This window comes from Paramormyrops kingsleyae, chromosome 5 (assembly GCF_048594095.1).
Source record: "Paramormyrops kingsleyae isolate MSU_618 chromosome 5, PKINGS_0.4, whole genome shotgun sequence".
Classification (NCBI taxonomy): domain Eukaryota; kingdom Metazoa; phylum Chordata; class Actinopteri; order Osteoglossiformes; family Mormyridae; genus Paramormyrops; species Paramormyrops kingsleyae.
Window position 1 is genome coordinate 26,016,437 of NC_132801.1, and position 18,538 is coordinate 26,034,974.

Consider the following 18,538-nt stretch of genomic DNA (forward strand, 5'->3'; position numbering starts at 1 on the left):
TCAAACAGTGAAACCAGCACAGTCAATATGAAAAATGTATTAATGGGAAGGAACTGGAGAGGGCATGACTTCCTAGCTTCCTGCACTGCTCTTTCGATTGGACGTGTTTTATACTGAACATCCAGCTTGTGTTGGCCTCTGAGTGTCGTGTTCAGTGCTCATGCGTGTTTTCCTAACCTTGTGTGAATTACCCACGTGGAACAGACATTACGGGGTGGGGGAGGAGGTGGAATGAATACTGCCGTGTGAAGGGAAGGCCAGGCGTGTGGGTGTTTGGCTGTGACCGTCTCCTTCAATAGCTCAGCTGGCACAGCAGAAGACTGTAGTGGAATATGAGCTGTGATGATCCTTAGGTTGTCGGTTCAAATCCGGCTTGAAGGTTGTAGGTTTTGGGGGCCTGGTGTGTGACTCGGTAGGTTAGGATGCTGGGGTCAGAAGGTTGCTGGTTTAAATCCCAGGTTTGGCAGAGTGACTTCACTGTTGTGAGAAAGGCCCTTAGTTGCTCCAAGGACTTGCTGATCCTGCCAACTCAATTGCACGTACGGTATCTTTGGACGTAAGCATCTGCAAGATAAATGTGACGTGACCGTGTTCATGTGTGGTGACACTGGCGTGGCCCTCAGACAGCTGCCTCAGCGTGTGGTGGGAACCAGCATCTCTTATCGATCGATGATGAGTGCTGCTTCTCGTTAACGCTGACAGACTCTCTACGGAGACCAGCCCAACATCCTTAAAGCTTCCCCAGTGCTTAAAAGACCTCCCCCCCGACTCACGGAAAGGGGTTTTAAGCTGAGGGAGGTACAGCGTGGTGGTGAGCTGGTGCACATTTGGTTTTTCACGGCGGACCTTTCTAGCACTCTTTGGCTCCCCAAAGAGCCCCTCTGGGTTATTCACGTCACTGAATTGAGGACCGCGGCCGGTAGCCAAATCATTGATTTCTGCTGAGATTCCTCCTGGTACAGCTGTAAGGAAGATCCCGTGCCAATCTTTTACCTTCTCATGGCAGAGAGCAGCCGAAGTGTGCTTCGGCACGCTGAGTTCAAAGGTCATGCCGAGGACTTTGGCACGGTCAAAGTCACAGGTTTTGTCCCCACTCTGAAGGGACCTATAGGGGCTGTGGTGGGAGAGAGAGGGCCTGAAAACACATACGATTACCTGAAATTGCTGCACAACTGGTGCAGAGATGATTACCCCCAGAATCTGTGGCTGTTCAGGATTTGCACCCTAGGATTTGTGCCAAAGGTCTCACTGCAGTTTCACCATGGTTCCATCCTCCTGCTGCAAAGGCTGCACCTGCATTTCAGCTGCTGTGTGAAGGTGTGGCCCGGCACAATGGCGGAGGAGTAAGAGCCAATCAGAGGAGCCAGTCAAAGGAGGAGGTACAGCCCAGCCTTGCACCCTGAACCTGAAAGCAGCCTCTTCATCAAGAGACCCGCAGGGGAGGGACTGCACTTCAACATGCCGCACTTCTTATCGCAGGGAGACCGCAGAGCCGGCGCAGGGAGGCCGAGCAAACAGCCAGCGCTGCACATATGCCCAGCACATGCGCGTATGTCTCCCCCCCCCCCCCCACCACAGGCACACCGGAGGGGCCCCCACTGAGGCGGGGGCTGGCCTGGCCCTCATTCCTGCTCCGGAGCTCACAGTGCAGAGTGGGGGGGGGGGAGTCTGGAGGAAGAACATGAAATGAAAACAAGAAAAAAAAGTTTAAGGAGCTATTCGATGTTACAGTTGGGGGTGGCTCGCCATGCGGATACATCCTGAACCCCCCTCCCCCCTATCTGTCTGCTCTCCCCTCCTTTCTTCTCACCCATCCCCTCCAAACCTCCCCTCCTCTCCTCTTCCTTCTCCTTTATCCCCTCTCCTCCCCTTCTCTCCTCCACTTTATTTTCTCCCTTCCTGTTTTATCTTCCCGTCGCCATATTATTCAGTTGAAGACGTTCTCGACCGGCCCGTGGGGGAACACAGAGGGTAGGGGCGGACCGGAGATAGGCTGGAGTAGGGGGGGTTTGCAGACTTGGGGGCCCATAATTGGATCCAGGACCACACAGGCGCCTGGGATTGGTCCGCCCCAGTCCAGGCCAGTGCCAAGAAAATCACCTACCTTCTACTGATGCTCTCTGCCAAGTCGGTCCTGCATCTCCACTTTCGCTGCACGCAATGTGTGCCCTGGGGAGGACAGGAGCCCTACCCACGGATCCCGAAACATGGGAGCTCTGGGGAGGACGGGAGCCCGACTGTGTGTCACAGAACATGGGAACTCCGAGGAGAACAAAAACTTCACCTGCTAGCAGAAGAACATGGGAACTCTGGTGAGGACAGGAACCAGATCCATGGGCTGCAGAACATTTGAGTTCCAGGGAGGACAGGAGTTCCACCCACGGGCCTCGGAACATGGAAGCTCTGGGGAGGCCAGGAACCCGACCTATGGGCCTTGAAACATGGGAGCGCAGGGGAGGATGGCAGCCTGACCTGCCGGCCGTGGAACATGGAAGCTCTGGGCAGGACAGGAACCTGAGTCATGGGCCTCGAAACATGGGACCTCTTCAGATTTTCCATCTCTGATGCCCAAGCTACTCTGAGTAGAGTGAATGCATGCAAGGCTGCTGACCCTGAAGGCATCCCCGGGCATGTGCTTAAGGTATGCGCTGGACAATTGTCCAACGTCTCTACTGACATCTTCAACCTTTCATTGGCCCTGGCTATTGTTTCGATGTGTCTCAAAACTACAAGCATTGTGCCCATGTCTCAGCTATCCGCTCCAGGGCGCCTGAATGACGCCGGCCAGTAGCACTCACCCCCATCATCACCAAGTGCTTTAAAAGTTTTCACTCACCTCAAGTCCAACCGACGTTCCTCACTAGTTCACTACCAGTTTGCCTACTGTTCCAACAGGTTGACTGAGGACGCTGTATCCACAGCTCTGCCCTGACCCTTCTGGACAAGAACAACTCAGAATGTCAGAATGTTATTTATTGATTTTAGCTTTGGGTTTAGTACAGCCATCCGCATTAACCTGATCAACAAACTCAAGGACCTGAGCATCAACAGCTCCTTCTGCAACTGGACAATTGACTTTCTGACTAACAGACCCCAGTCTGTTCGATAAAAACAGCATCACTTCATTCACTCTGACCCTGAACACTGGTGTCCCATAGACCTATGTGCTCAGCCCTCTTCTCTGTTCCCTTTTCACCCATGACTGCGTTCCCATACATGGATCAAATACCATCATCATATTCGTGGTAGGTGGTAGGAATGGTGGTAGGACTGATAAATGATAACGATGAATCTGCCTACAGGGAGGAAGTCCAACATCTGGCAGTATGGTGTACCGACAACGAGCTTGTCCTAAACACCAAGAATACCAAAGAGCTCATTGTGAATTACTGGAAGAACAAAAGCAGTGGACATATCCCCATTGACATTAATGGTACTGAGGTGGACCATGTTCACATCTCTGAGGATCTTTCTTGGTCCCTTAATTCTTCCAGCCTGGCTAAAAAGGGGCAGAAGTGCCTTTATTTTCTGAGGAGGCTAAAGAAAGCCTGCCTGTCTCCTCAGGTCCTGGTGAACTTCTACAGATGCACTATTGAAAGCATCCTGACCTCCTGCATTGCAGTATGGATTGGCAGGTTCTCCAAAGGTGACAGGGAGGCTCTGCAACAGGTGGTGAAAACTGCCCAACACGTAATCAGCACCCTGCTCTGACCTCCGATCTGTGCGCTGTCTGAGATCGGAGATCCTTCACACCCCAACCATGGACTGTTTGCTCTCCTCCTATCAGGAAGACGGTACAGGACTCTGAAGTCTCATACCAACAGGTTCAGGAGCAACTTTTAACTTATACCATCACCATGCTTAACTCTGAAACCCATCTCAAGCAGCAAATAATTTTTTGTCCGTACGTACTTCATGTTGCATAAAAAATGGATATCATCCTAGACACTCCTACATGTAAATATTGTCTCAGCAACACTTTTTTTTACTTTGTAAATTGTGAATGTTGCCTTGCCAGCCATTTTCTTCCAGTCTGTATGTATTTTGTGTTTCTGGATGACTGTGCCTCAGTGCACAAAGCAAGGTCCGTAAAGACATACTTGGGTGAGTTTGCTGTGGTAGAACTTGACTGGCCTGCACAGAGTCCTGACCTCAACCCCATCAAACGCCTTTGGGATGAGCTAAAAAGGAGATTGTGAGCCAGGCCTTCACATCCAACATAAGTGCCCGACCTCACAAATGCTCTTCTGCATGAATGGGCAAAAATTGTCACAGACACTCTCCAAAGTCTTGTGGAAAGCCTCCCCAGTAGAGTGGCAGCTATTATATCTGCAATGTGGGGAGCAGCTCCATATTGATGCCAAATGGATTTAGAACGTGATGTCGTAAAGGTTCCCGTGGGTGTAACGGCCAGCTGTCCAAATACTTTTGTCCATGTTGTGTATTTTACTACATATATAATTTACCTTAAGACAGTTTGCACCAAGGCAGTGTCTTTCCTCTGAAAATGGGAAAATTAAGTTCACAAATAAAATTGCATATTTTACTAAGTATTTTAAATATTTTAAATACATATGTGTACTTTAAATACATATGTGTATTTTGTTACAAATGACATCATGTTTTTTTTCTCGATAAGTAAATTAAATAAACTAAACGGAATAAAATAGCAAAATACAAAATACTCAAAAGTAATGAAATATGCATTTTAAATAGATTTTATTGAGATTCTGCCCATCTGTGCAGGTGGGCAAGCAGAGGAAGTTGAATCACAGTGCATGCTTTAGGCGCGCTGTTTTACTAAAGGAGAGGAACAGCAGTGGTGGTCCGACCGGCAGTCCAGCCAGACCCCCCCGCTGCCGATTCCGAGCACTTGGTCGTGATTGAGCCGGAGCCGGGGAGCAGACGGTGCGGGTCCCGTGCGCGAGGAAGTGCTGCGCCTCCCCGGGCTGGAGTGCGGCCAGGCCAAACCCGGTGAACCCGGCCTCTTCCCCCCTTTTCTGCATAAACATGCCTCTCCTTATTTCCGCGCCTGCGTTTGCCAGCATGCTTGTGCGTCTGCCAGGCTGTGCTTTGGTTTGTTTGTGCCGCCGCCCTCAGCCCTTGGCACTGGCACTGCGACTGATAACTTGACGACGCGGGCAGGGATGGATGTGTGTGTGTGTGTGTGTGTGTGTGTGTGTGTGGTTACGTGTTGGTTATGTATTTATTACATTGTGGGAACCAAATGTCCCCCACGTTGTGATAAAAACCTCCTTTTTTCCCTGGTCTGTGATTGTCATCAATAAACTAAAAGTCAATAAACTAAAAGAAGTCTTGTATTTTGTTTGGTTACTTAAGGTTAAGGTTCGAGCTGGATAGGGGTTAGTTGTTGGGATTAGGGTTATGCCAGTAGAAATGAATGGAGAGTCCCCACTAAGATATGAATACATGGATTCTGTGTGTGTGTGTGTGTCTGTCTGTCAGAGCAAAGAGGGTTTGGTCATCATCAGCCCCAGGCTCTCCCGCTCGCACTTTCTGGGGGGGGGTGGGGTGAGGTGTCACTTGAGAGAGCTGAGCCACCCAGGCTCTGATGTTAGCGAGGGCCTCCCCCATCTGTGACATCACAGCACAGCTGGGGATTCCCTCGCCTTTGTCCGCACAGCTGTGTGGCTTGGCGGCTGCTGCAGTAATCATAGTGTACCTGGCAGCCTGAGCCTCTGCCAAGGCTCCCCCCCCCCCCCCCCCCCCAGGGAGGGCAGGGCTAAATCACTCATTCCCCGCCCCCCATAGAGCCACACGGCCAAGACTCTATGCTCGCTGCAAGTGACGCCTCCCCTCACCAAAATGGAGACGTACTTTTCATAAGCTTTTAGCTTTTCATAATCAGTCGAGGAAGGCAGAAGTGGAGATCTGCATGTCTTGCGGGGGGGGGGCGGGGGGGGCATCCAGTGGGGCCCAAATGTGAGGCTGAACACGACCCAGTTCCCCCCCCCCCCCACACCCCCGCCTGATCCCAACCCACATTCTTCCCCCTCCATCTTCCTTCATGAGCTTCTCTCAGAATTTTTTTTTTTTGCCTGAACTTCCCAGATACCTCCCAGTGGGGGGGACTTTTATATATGTGGGGGACGGACAGCTGTGTCCTCTGGGGGGCACTGGTGCAAGCTCCTGGTGCCGTATCAGCATGCGTATGCTGCAGATATGCCGCTTCTGTCAGCACCCTGCGCACGTGCTGGTGGCAGGTGATGCCTGTTCGCAGTCAGACAGGAAGGAGCGTCGGGAGGACGGAAGGAGCGTCTGGAGGACGGAAGGAGCGTCGGGAGGACGGAAGGAGCGTCGGGAGGACGGCGTCTCCAGAGCCAATGGCGAGGAGCATGACCTGCTGCCTAAGGAGGGCCGCGGGGGGGAGCCTGGGCTCCCGGATCACGCCGGAGACCGCCGGCGCTCGGTGTGCCAGGGAAGGATAGCTGTTATACCTTTTGAGAGGGAGGGGGGACCAGCACAGCCGAGAGGGGCCTAATTTGTTTTTCAGACACGGTCACATTCTTGGCACTGTCTAAGCTTGCCTTTGCCAGGGGGGGTTGAATGGGGGGGGGGGGGGAGCTTCACTCGGGTTTTGACAAATACGCTCAGTGTTTTGAGGCTGACCTTTCCCCTCTATGTTAACCTATTCACCCCCCCCCCCCCCCACACACACACCTTTTTATTATTGCCCCCCATGGCCCTATCACTAGTCTTCCTTTTCTGCTTGTGCCAGCTTCAGGATGTGGAATGCATGCGTCCCATGATGCCTTGCAGATGAACTCCACACGGCCTTGACACCCACGACGGGAGCGTCATGGATCAATAGCCCTGGCTTATGTTTAGGCTGCTTTCGCTCTCTGGATCTTGTGGGGGCTGGGGGGGGCGGGGGGGGAATGCAGACTTTGCTTTTAGTTTCTGGCCTAGCGTGGAGTGGCTCCAGTTTATTTGATCACACACATCAGCACTTCTTCAAGGATGGGCAACGTAAGCTGGTGGCAACGTAAACGTGAGATGCCGGCAGCCCCCCCATCCCCAGAATAATCCCACAAAAGCGGAGTTTGTGTTGCAGTCCATCCCACGCGGCCCTGTCTCCCCACGACAAAACTGGCTCATATTTTCAGAGCAACTGGCATATCTGGGGAGGTCAGGACGGGGTTAGCCCCGAGCGTTCCCTTGCAGCCGCTGTCTGACCGCCTGCTAGCTGGCCGGCGGAGCGCAGGATGGTGCGAATGGTGTGAAGAGACGCTTGTGGCCTCCACATGGAGAAGCAGTGCTGCTTGACAGTCCGCTGTTGCAACGTCTGGGTCTAACCTCCATATGGGGGAATCGATAAAGAGGCAGACTAAAGCTTGGTATGTGATAGCTGCATAAAAATAAACAAAAATAAACACATCGCTTTCTTGCTGCTCTATACAAGTAAACATGTGAAATCTTTTACAGCAGTAGTGGTTGTGTGAGCTGTGTCTGCCTGTCCGGTCATGGGTTGGCTCCCCATCCTGGGTTATACCATGCCTGGTGCCCATAGCTTATGGGATAGGCTCTGGACCCCTGCAATCGTGCAAAGGACAAGGGGGTGTAGAAAATTGATGTATGGATGGATGGATGGATGGATGGCTGTTTGTGTGCAATACTCACCAACTCACCAATAATAACACATGAAAAAGCAACATAAATTTCTATTTGGTATGTTTAAATCCAGTCATGTGGGTGTTTCTGTTTTATTGCAAGAATGTGGTAGTTATAGAATATTTCTGGTGATAAATAGTGAGTTTTTGGCAGATGCATACAGTTGGGGTTAGATGTATATATCCACCATAATTATTGCCTTCGGACCAGGTGCAGTTGGAATACGGCATTCGATATTGCATAAGTTTTTAATTAAATTTCCTGGCCATCAGGTTGGAGAGTTTCTGATTTTTTTAGAGGAATTTGTAGAAGTTCAGCAGAGGCTACTGGCACTGCCCACTTCCTGCTGGAGAGGCATGTTTAATTCACTGCAGAGCCACACTGCCGAGCCACACCGCAGAGCCACACCGCAGAGCGCCACGCACGAGGTGCCACTTCCCTCTATGCATTTTTAAAAATGCAATTAAGCAGCGCTTCGACGGAGGGAAGCAGAGCTATTTAAGAGTGCGGAGTGAACCAAGTGGCGGCGGAGCAGGGGGGTGATGTGTTGTGGCCCTGGGCGTGTTCGGACGCTGGCTTTGCAGGATGTTTTGGTTGTAGATTTCTGCATTGTTAGACCTCGGAAATGACCCCCCCCCCCCGGCAGGGTTCAGCAGTTAGCAGGGAATCTCTACGTTTTTCACATTCTGCCCTTCACCTTCCTATTTACTTTCTGTTCCTAATGAGACACAAATGAGCTCTGTTCTCCAGCGAGCAGGGGCTACCTGACGAGGGCTACCTGACGAGGGCTACCTGACGGGGGCTACCTGACAGCTGCACCTGCCCCCGCTGGGGTTCTTGTGGACGCCGCCAGTCAGGCCAGCTCATCCGGCTCTGCTTACCCACATGTGTTGGCTCTGGTGTTCATTTTTGCCGACTTAATTTTGTTAAGGATTTTCATGCCTCGCTTACGTTCGGCATCTCTTATCTCCATCCTCCTTCCGTGATTCCTATCCTACTCTGGGCAGCAGGGTCCCGTTAACCCGCCTGACCAAGGCTGCAGCTGTCAGCCGCTGTCTTCCCAGGGCTGTTTCAGTACCTGCGTGTGATTGGCCGCTCCTGTTCATGCCCCGCCCCTGACTTCGACTTGGCCGCTCCTGTACCGCCATGCCCGTTCACAATATGCGCGCTTTATCTGGGTCCCTGGAAAGGCAAGGCTGCAGTCACAGAGCTGCTCGGGTGTGTGTGTGGGGTGGGAGGGGGGTATTTTATAGCATCCTGGGGGAGTGGGACATTCTATCTCCTTCACAGATGGCGCTTTGTCACGACGCGAAACAAAGGTTTCACTCAAAATGGCAGATAAAAGGGGGGCATTTGTTAGGAGTTAGTCGCCCCTTTGCCTCGCCGATGGCGAGCTCTGGTCAGGGGCGGTAGAACACGCTCTTCTTTGATCAGGGAGTCTTCGTTACCCCGGGTTACTCCTCTCCTGCTGGGTGTCACAGTAACACAAACCCCCAGATGCGCCGATGATGCCGTGTGAGTAACGGCACAGTACTCAGTAAACGCTTGGGCCCCGAAAGGGGGGCGGGAGCCACTTAAATTCAGGCCCACACATCTGTGGCTGTGAATGGAAGGGGATCAAAGTTTGCTGGAGACATTCATAAGAGCGCAAGAGTAGGGCTGAGCCGTACTTGGCTCTCGGAGTCGCCCACAGGCCATTTGAAAAACCTCAGAGAGGACGATAGAAAGCCATGATTATTTTAATCATTTGCCACCAAAAAAAACCAATAAAAAAAAAATCTGCATTGTGTAATTTGACTTTTTGGAGCCATTATAATATTTAAATATTTTTTGAATTATAAATATCTTTATACATTTCAATATTTAAATACATGTGAGAAGAACCTACAATATATGGAGGTTATAATTGTAATAGTCTAAAAGCATAATTAGTTAAAACATCATTAGTAAAAAGAAATCATTGACTAACCCACTGCTTTGGCTAGGACCTCCACCAAAAAGTTTGTTTGAAGGCATGTTGCTTTCAGACTGGGTTTTATGAAGTAAGCTGTGATGGACACGTGAGGGTCTAAACCACCTGTCCATCTTTGGTAATAAATAGTCTGCCTTCCTGCTAGCCGTCTGTACCTCTGAACACAGCTGGGGACGGTAATTTCGCAGAGTACTTTGTAGCCTCACGTGTCACATGATGCTCAAATGTGCCAAAGCTCGACATTGTGCGAACTTGCGATTTTTATTGCAGTCTTGTGTCTCGTAATCGCATTTGTGCATTCCTTCTATCTTAAACACTCGTGTTCTCTGTCGGTGCTTTAATGGTTAAAGGTTTAATGGCTGGCTGACCTGAGTACTGGTCACTGTAACGTAGGCTTACTTATTCATGTGAAATGAGATGGGTTATGAGAGTAAAGGCTTGTGCTGTCACCCTCTTTCTTTATGTACTTTATGCACATTGTGGCTTGTTACTTTAGCTGGCTCCTAAGCTTGGGCGGTGTCTGATTTTTCGTACCATCATACCCATCCAGGCATCGTGCGGCATTTTGACCGTATCTTCAAAAGCAACTCACTCCCAGTATTTAGAAATCTTAGCGATAAACATTTGCTGAGCGGAGGGGCATATGACACTGTTTGTTGCCAAGATTTCAAAATACCGCAGTATATCGTGTTACCATGACAGCGCCCAAGCCTACTGCCGGAAACCAAAAAACCGTCACGTGACTGCAGTAGTCTACTTCTCCTTAACCAGGTCACTCATCTTCGCTGTAGAAATTAAGCTAATTGCTTCACTAATTAATGAAGTGAATGTGAGCTCCACTAGGTCTAGATGTAGGGTGCCTTTTCTTCACATGGCGGGATTTTTTTAGTGCCATTACATACAGAAGTGTAGTTTAATGGTGGAGTAATCAATTATCGTTTTGAAGCAACAAAGGGGTAAATATTGCAGTGTTCTCTTGGAATCGCCTGAGCCTAGTGGGGGGTCCATACCATGTGCAATTACGACCTCCCAAATCAAGCAGGATTACGGCAGGGGAAGCTTCTTCACAGCTGTAGTGATTGGGCGCCATTTTGCCACATTCTTTGTTGGTCTCTGTGGTTTTTCTCTCATTAGCAATATGAAAGTATCCAAACACCCAGAACTAGACGTTTCAATAAAAACTTGTGTGGTGGCTGGATCGTGTGGGTCTATGTTCTCCATGACACTCCTACCTTTATGTTTTAATGCCATGTACCAAGACAGAGCACTGATGACATAATCGCCTCCATTGTTTCTGGAAAGATCCACAGTGAACTGCATCGAGCAATGAATGCAGACTTAAGAACTTAAGAGGCATGCAGAAATACTGACTGCATTTATCATGAGTAAATAAAGGTAACATTTGTAGATCACCAGAACTATAAACAGCGCGGATAACTGTACAGACGTCGTAAAGCTCGCACCAGTGCATCAGTCTGCCAAGTCCTAGAAAAGTTCTGCTGCTGGGGCTGTGCAGCTGAATCCCTTCTTTGATGACCTCGGGAAGGTCAGCGAGGTTGTTACCCATGGAGGCATAAAAGCCTTATTTTTAGCAAGTCACTGACAAATTTCTCCACTTTAGTATTTGTGCAGCACCACAGGGAATCCAAAACATCACCACCCCCCACCCCCCCATTCACTCGCCTTGACTTTTAAGACAGACGGTGCCCTTGTAAACCTCACACAAAGAAAGAACGTCTGGCAGACTTTGCCTCTGCTATCCAAGTGTGATTCCTCCCTCAAAGTCAGGGAATCAGGTTGTGTTCAGGGTTGCCCCCCCACCGCCAGGATGGGAGATACGCAGTCTAAGCAGCCTTATCACCAGCACATGCTCCGGGAACATCCTGCTGCCTGCTGGAGTCGCTCCCCCAGCGGCCATGACGGGAGCCGACACTCTTGGCGGTGTCGCGTCTCCCTGAGCAGCACCATGGCCTCACACCTCTGGGGCTCTGGCTTTGATTCCCACCTCCGGCTCTGCGTGTGTGATGCCTGCATGTTGCCGGCACTCATGTCTTCCCACGGTGAACCGGTGTCTCTGAACTGGTATTTTTTGTGCGTGAGTGTGTGCCCTGTGGCAGACTGGCATGCTGCGCAGGATGTCCCCTGCCCGACGCCTCTCCTGGGACAGCCTCCTGGCTGGGGATGTCATGACACCAGACGTTTAGTAGTTGGTATCGATACGACTGAAATCTTTCAATTCTCAATACCTAATTCCATGCCATAACAAAAACTAATTTTCCATTCAACATACATTTCTTTATTAAAACTAAGAGAATCAACAGAAGAATATAAATAAGAAATTAACAATAAAAGAAGTAAAGATATTTACATGGATGGATGGATGGTCTGTCTTTCATGTTCTTAGTGAGGTTTGACGTATCATTTGCTTTAGTTTGAAAAGAATGCTGACATCTTTTGCAAACAGGATTTTAGTGACTATGATTCGTCCCTGAAGTATTTCCAAATGTAACTTTTGATGTTTATCAAACAAATGTTTTTTATCAACAAATGTTTGTTGTGGTGCAGCTGCTGAATCTCTGCTATTTTGAAAGTTTGTTTATCTTTAGGTGTCGGTGGGCGTCCACAAATTTGTTTGCAACATGCAGTGGCTGCTCAGAGTCTTAAATCACAAACTAGATGTAGTCTTCTGCTAAAGATTATTATTTTAAACAGCATGAAATTTGGTAAACACACCCTGTAATCTTTTTTTTTCCTGTAATCTAGCACGGAAACAGTGTGATCTAGTGTGGTAACAGTGTAATCTAGTGTGATCTAGTTCGGTAACAGTGTAAACCAGTGTGATCTAGTGTGGTAACAATGTGATCTAGTGTGATCTAGTGTGGTAACAGTGTAATCTAGTGTAATCTAGTACGGTAACAGGTACCAACTTTTGATTGGATACTACTGACACTAGGGAAAAACTGGTACATTTTGTGTGCTTTGATTCTGATTTGGTACCGAAAATATCAGTTTTGGTGACATGATGACTCCAGGCAAACCACAAAGCTGTGCTGCATAAGCACTTCTGGAGAATGGATGGTTGTCTGAGAAATTTTTAAACCTGTTATGAATAAGCATCTCAGCATCGTCTAGCCATCCAGAGTTTTCAAAACTACCCTCAGTTACTCTGTTTTTTTTCCTGTACACTACAATACGACTAAGAGGGCAACCTGTCATTGAATTTCAAAAATATTCAACCATTCATATAAAGCATAAAATAAAGAAAACTAATTTAAAAAGAGTCATAGCCATCTACAGTACCAGACAAAACTCCTCTAAGACCATTTCTACTGGATTTTGCTCAGATGGCCAGGTCATGTGATGCAACATTATCACGCTCCTATGTAGACGGCTTGACGTATCCAGACTTTTGCCTGGTACTATATGTTCACCTACAGAAGTCTTGCCATGACATTTCAGTACACTAACATCAGTTACTTCTATTTCAGGTGCCTCTCCATTCTCTCTGAATCCCTGAGCACTAGAAGTCAGAGTCAAAGCATCCGTCTGATGTCACCGGGAAGGGTTGCCGCGGAGACCTTGGCCGCTGCGTGATGGCCGACTGACTCGGCGCAACCTGCGAATGCCAAGTACGCATCCGAGGGTGGGGCCTGCCTCAGTCTCGAACGATTGGCTGCTGGATGGAATTGAGGTGAATGGAACACATGCCCAAGGAGCAGGACCCTAACTTATCAGAGGGGGAAGAAAAACGGTATGTCCTGCCTATTGCCTGTCCAAAAAACAAAAAGAATCAGCTGGCTTGTGGATATGATTAGTTAACCCTGTCCATCATTAGTCTGATTTGTCTGTCGTCTTCATTTGATCAGCCTCAGTGTTCACCTTCACCCTGCTCGCTTTTAGCTAATGACTGCATTAACCGCTACTGCATAATTCATTTGCTTTTTCAGCATTACCAGGCACATATTTCATTCAGATGGTAGCCACATCCGTTTTTTGCATAGCTTGGCCTAACTGAGGAACATGACAACAGCGGCTCCTATTCAGGACACGATCAAGATCACGTGGGATCAGCCTCTTTCCCACTGGCCAGTCATAATTCCTGACGCAGACATGATAAACCTCACTGCAGTGAGAACGGTGATATGGGAGATTTTAAAAACCTGCACGATGAGGTGGGAACAGTAAGCCATCAAAGGAAAATGGTGGGGTCCTTAACCTTGTCACCTGGGGGTCAGATCATGGTCAAAGTCGTTGACCGGTGGGAGGGGAGGTTGCAACGGTGAAACTTGCCGACTTGATTGATTCTCCTTTCATGTCCACTCAACAGCATGTCGTCATTTTGTCTTTGTATGGTTTGGGCTCCTGGCAACCCATGATATTTACCTCACAGAGCTACGAGTGTTGAAAGACATGAGCCTCAGGGGTAAATCATGAGACTTGACACCCATGCCGACAAGTAACCAATGATGACTTCCAAGCACCCGCTCCCACTCCCGCTGGCCTGATGGACTGGCTGTCCATCCAAGCAGTTACTGCTGTGGACCATACCCCAGTCAGCACATTCACAATGGCAGTCAGTCTGTTCAGCAACAACTAGACTCCATTTGCTGTTCCCCTGTATAGTCATTTGGATGTGAGACAGTGTTTTCCTTTATGTTTGTCGCCGCATAGAATCAATGATGGCACTGATGAGGGCCGACCCACACATGCAGACTTAAGCCAACTTGAGCCACTATACTGCCTTGGTCCTATCGTACTTGTCAAAATCCTTGTCATATATTGTTCATGGGTAGCTGCTTCATTAAGGAGTTTGAGCACTCTTTGAGTAGACCATCAACCCCCCCTCCCCCAACTTCATCTCCTCTCTCCTTTCTTCTTCTTGCATATTCTTTCTTATCTCCTCCTTTCATCTCCCTCCCATTCCCTTTTCTAACCGCTCCACTGCCAGCTCTCTCAGGGTGTCTCACCCTCCTTGTCTCATCACCATAGCATCTCTGTTTCTCTCTTATCTCTGTTTTCTACTGGCCCCATTTTTGCACTTAAGGAGATGTTTGGATGCTCCCAATTTGTCCCAGCATTGTGCGGTACCTGTTCCCACCCTCTTCAACCCCCCCCTCCCCAACATTTGACTGATGGGTCTTTTTCTTCTAAAACTCCTCAATTTAGCCCTTGCTAGGTTCTCCACACAGGAGATAAGCCCTACCTTATAATTCATGTTGCATGTCAGCTTCTTCTGAATAGCCTGTAGTTTTCTTGAAAGCTGATGTTAAAACCCGTTTTCTTGGAACGTTCTTTGATCACAAAGCTGGAGATGGGGTTGCTTGATTGAACGGGTGAAAATGCTTGTTGCATAATAATTTCCGGGCTCTCCCTGCAGAAAAGCTCTTCACTGCCTCATGTAAGCAGCGTCTGGCAAAGCAGAGTCTTAGGAGAGCTTATAGGTCTTGGTGAGCACCATGGGGTCAGTCACCTCCTCAAGTCTGGAGAAGACGCATGCAGGCCACCTGCTCTACAGAGGCTTCATTAGCATAGTATTTGTTGGCAGCACGTCCCTCAGGCTGGAGGGCTGGACGATTAATGGTGCTGATTTGGTAGGTGTGGTTTATCCTGTAGGTATGGGGAGTCCCATATTTTGCTCTATGACTTGGTCCTTTGCCAAGGCATTGACAAGTACTTTCCGGAATGTAGAGTCAAACTCTGTCAGCACTGACCAACCAACCAGGATGAAAGCAGATCTGCTGAGGCTTACTTTGATTACGCTGCAGCAACAGACACCTGCCACCAGATCAGCGGTGCCCCCGCGGGATCGGTGACTGGAACGAGTCTCCTGAATCAAGCACACTGTCATCCGATGGCACCACGCGCAGTAACTTCTTCCTGCTGATCATTCAGGGGTTACCAAGCAGTAATTAATCCACGCTGTCTGCACTCAACTAGACTCAGGAACCACATTTTTTTATTTGTTGCCTTGATGGCAATCAAAATGACATAAAAGATAAATGAGTTTTAAAAATTACTCCGAATTCCTATATATATATATATATATATATATATATATATATATATATATATATATATATACATATATATATATATACACTGTACAGTATATATATATATATATGCACAGACACAATACTGTGCAAAATTCTGAAGCAGTCAAAGAAAATGATGCTTAAATGGTCTTCCTGTTGGAAAAAAGTATATTACATCTGTCAAAAAAGTGAGTCTGATTAGTCACTTCAAGACCACTCCTGAAATCACACAAGTACGTGCAGAAACCGTCCGATATTCAAACCCGTGTATTTGTTGACTCGACTGCTAGCACACTGTGTTTGGCTAATCAGTACTTCATCAAATAATTTAACTGATTGATTTAATTAATTCAGAGAGCTGGTGGTGATATTTAACAAATACGTGGAATGGTTAGCGCGCATCTGAGAGGAAGTTTGGGAGCTGAAGTATTGGTAACATTTTGAGGAACAGAAGAAATTTATATTTTTTGTTGGGCTCAGAATATATACTCTAATGTTTATGAGCAAATATACAGTACTCTTAATTATCCATGCAGATAAATGGCTTTCTGCATTTAATTTGACTGCCTAAGACAGCATTGTGTATATAGGTTAGTTGATCACTGAGGGCTTCTGCACTGTGCAGTGGTGCTGATCCTCTGCTGCATGGCGGTAGGACCTAATGGACAGGGAGGTGAGGGATGGAGAGAGGATCACAGGCGACTGTGATCAGTGCGGCTTTGGCCTCTTCCCTGCGGTGAGGCACGTGTTCCCGCCGGGCGCCTGAGACCAGTGCGTATGGAGGCTGGCAGAGGCTCCAGTCTGAATCTGTGACTTTGTCCCAAACAGATTTCCTAGTTTACAAGGCAACAGCGGACAGGGAGGGGGACTTGGAGAAAGCCTGGCTGTTCAGCGCAGGCGAGTGGTTCTTTTGAACCACATGCCGGACATCACCATCCCCCAATTAGCTTTAAAAACCGAAAACAGAAATAAATCTCAGATGAAGCAGCTTGCGAAAGCCATACTCAGAGTCTGTTTTCATATATCTTCATATATGTTTAGCTTTTTCTTGAAGTTGAAAGCAGCCCCACCAGCACATAAATACAGTGGGCATGTCGAATATTGAAGTTCAGATGTTTTCATCCTCAGCATCAGGTTAGTGTTCCTGAGAGATCAACACCCGTGGACATCTGAGCATTTGCTGTGGACGCTGAGAGTGCAGAGAGGGGACCTCTGCTGTCCGACGGATCCTCCGTGACACTCGATATCCAGGCGGCCCCCTCTTATCGGCGGGAAGCAGGTGTAAAACCGGCGCAGCTGCCATCCGGGGGGCAGCTCTGTTTCTTATCCGGCGAATCCATCTCTGGGAATGACGTCTGCTAATTATATGTCAGGGAGCAGGGAGACGGCTCAGCCTCCGCGGCGAGGCCTTTGTGTGCGGCCCTCTGCTCCCAGGGCTATAAACACAGGAGATATATCGAGGCCTCATGGAGTTATATGATAATATCATAAATAGATAAATTAAAAAATTTGTTAAAATGTATTGACTCTTTGCAACAAGCGTAAAATTAAGAAGTCCGTCCATCCATCCGTCTGTCCGTCCATCCATCCATCCATCCCAACATTTTCTATATCAGATTGTCCTATGCAGGGTCACAGGTGTCTGGAAACTATATTAAAAAGTCATGTTTTATATTACATATTATAGAAATGTAATATAAAAATGTATATTGTATATTTTAAGCTCTGGACCCCCCGTGACCCTGAATAAGATGAGTGGTTTCAGAAAATGGATGGATGGATATTTTATATTTGATAAAGTTTAACGTATTTTTAAATTCTAACAGAACCTGGTCCTTTGCATAAGTCATACAGATATGGTTGGGTCATGGGTGGTGGTGCTGCCGCTGATCCTGCTTCTACCCCGTGAACTGTGTGCTGACAGTGAAAGCAGGCCTGCCCAGTGAAAGCAGGCCTGCCCGTTTCCGGTCTTGGCCAGCCCAGGCAGCACACGGTCCATGATGTCATGGCAGCTGTGTGCAGGATTTAGCCCAAGCCTGAAGTGGGACATTTAGAGCAGGGAAAAAAAACTCCAGCGGGCAACTCTCTGGTGAAATTAATTCATTGCAGGCTGATCTGTTTATTCAATTCATCAAATTTAATTAATAAATCCGAGCTCTAATAATCAGGATGCTGTTATACAAGATCTTCCAGCAACGCAGATGCAGTGAAATACTTTAAAGCATTCTTAGATTTACTTCAATTTCTGGGGTCACCTGGGGATAAGGCTGTCATTGCTGGGATTAGGGTTTTTCCCATAGAAATGAATGGACAGTCCCCACAAAGATATGATTACAGGTGTGTGTGTGTGTAGGGGAGGGGGGTAGGAGGTTATGTTTATGTTACATTCTGGGGACCAAATGTAATAAAAACCTGTTATTTTGATGGGATGGGGACCATTTTTAGGTCCCCACAAAGATCTGTGATTGCAATTGAAAAACTAAAAATGCCAAAAGGCTCATATTCAGTTTGGTTATATATATATATATATATTCTCCTCCACTTCCTCTCAGCCAACCTCAGCAGCATTCAAACACCACGCCAGCCTGAATGTCAGCTCTCAGCAGCGACCCAGCGCTGCTTTAAAATCACCAGCTAACTCTCACGATGACCGTCTGTCCCCACCCACAAATATGTGTGTGTGTATATTTACACCCATACATACACACACACACACACACATATATATATATATATATATGTGTGAGTGTGTGTATATATATATATATATATATATATATATATACACACACACACAGACATACACACACACATATTTGTGGGTGGGGACAGACGGTCATCGTGAGAGTTAGCTGGTGATTTTAAAGCAGCGCAGGGTCGCTGCTGAGAGCTGACATTC

At 47.9% G+C, this 18,538-nt stretch overlaps 1 protein-coding gene across 4 annotated transcripts in view; it reads left to right on the forward strand.

Moving 5' to 3' along the window:
- Positions 1-18,538, forward strand: part of thrab (thyroid hormone receptor alpha b) — a 102,966-nt gene that overhangs the window by 56,822 nt on the left and 27,606 nt on the right. For all 4 annotated transcript variants that reach the window (XM_023814264.2, XM_023814263.2, XM_023814266.2 and 1 more), the window contains exon 2: positions 13,093-13,355. In XM_023814264.2, the coding sequence (XP_023670032.1) occupies positions 13,300-13,355 (56 nt within the window). In that variant the 5' untranslated portion in view covers positions 13,093-13,299. The remainder of the gene's footprint in view (positions 1-13,092; positions 13,356-18,538) is intronic.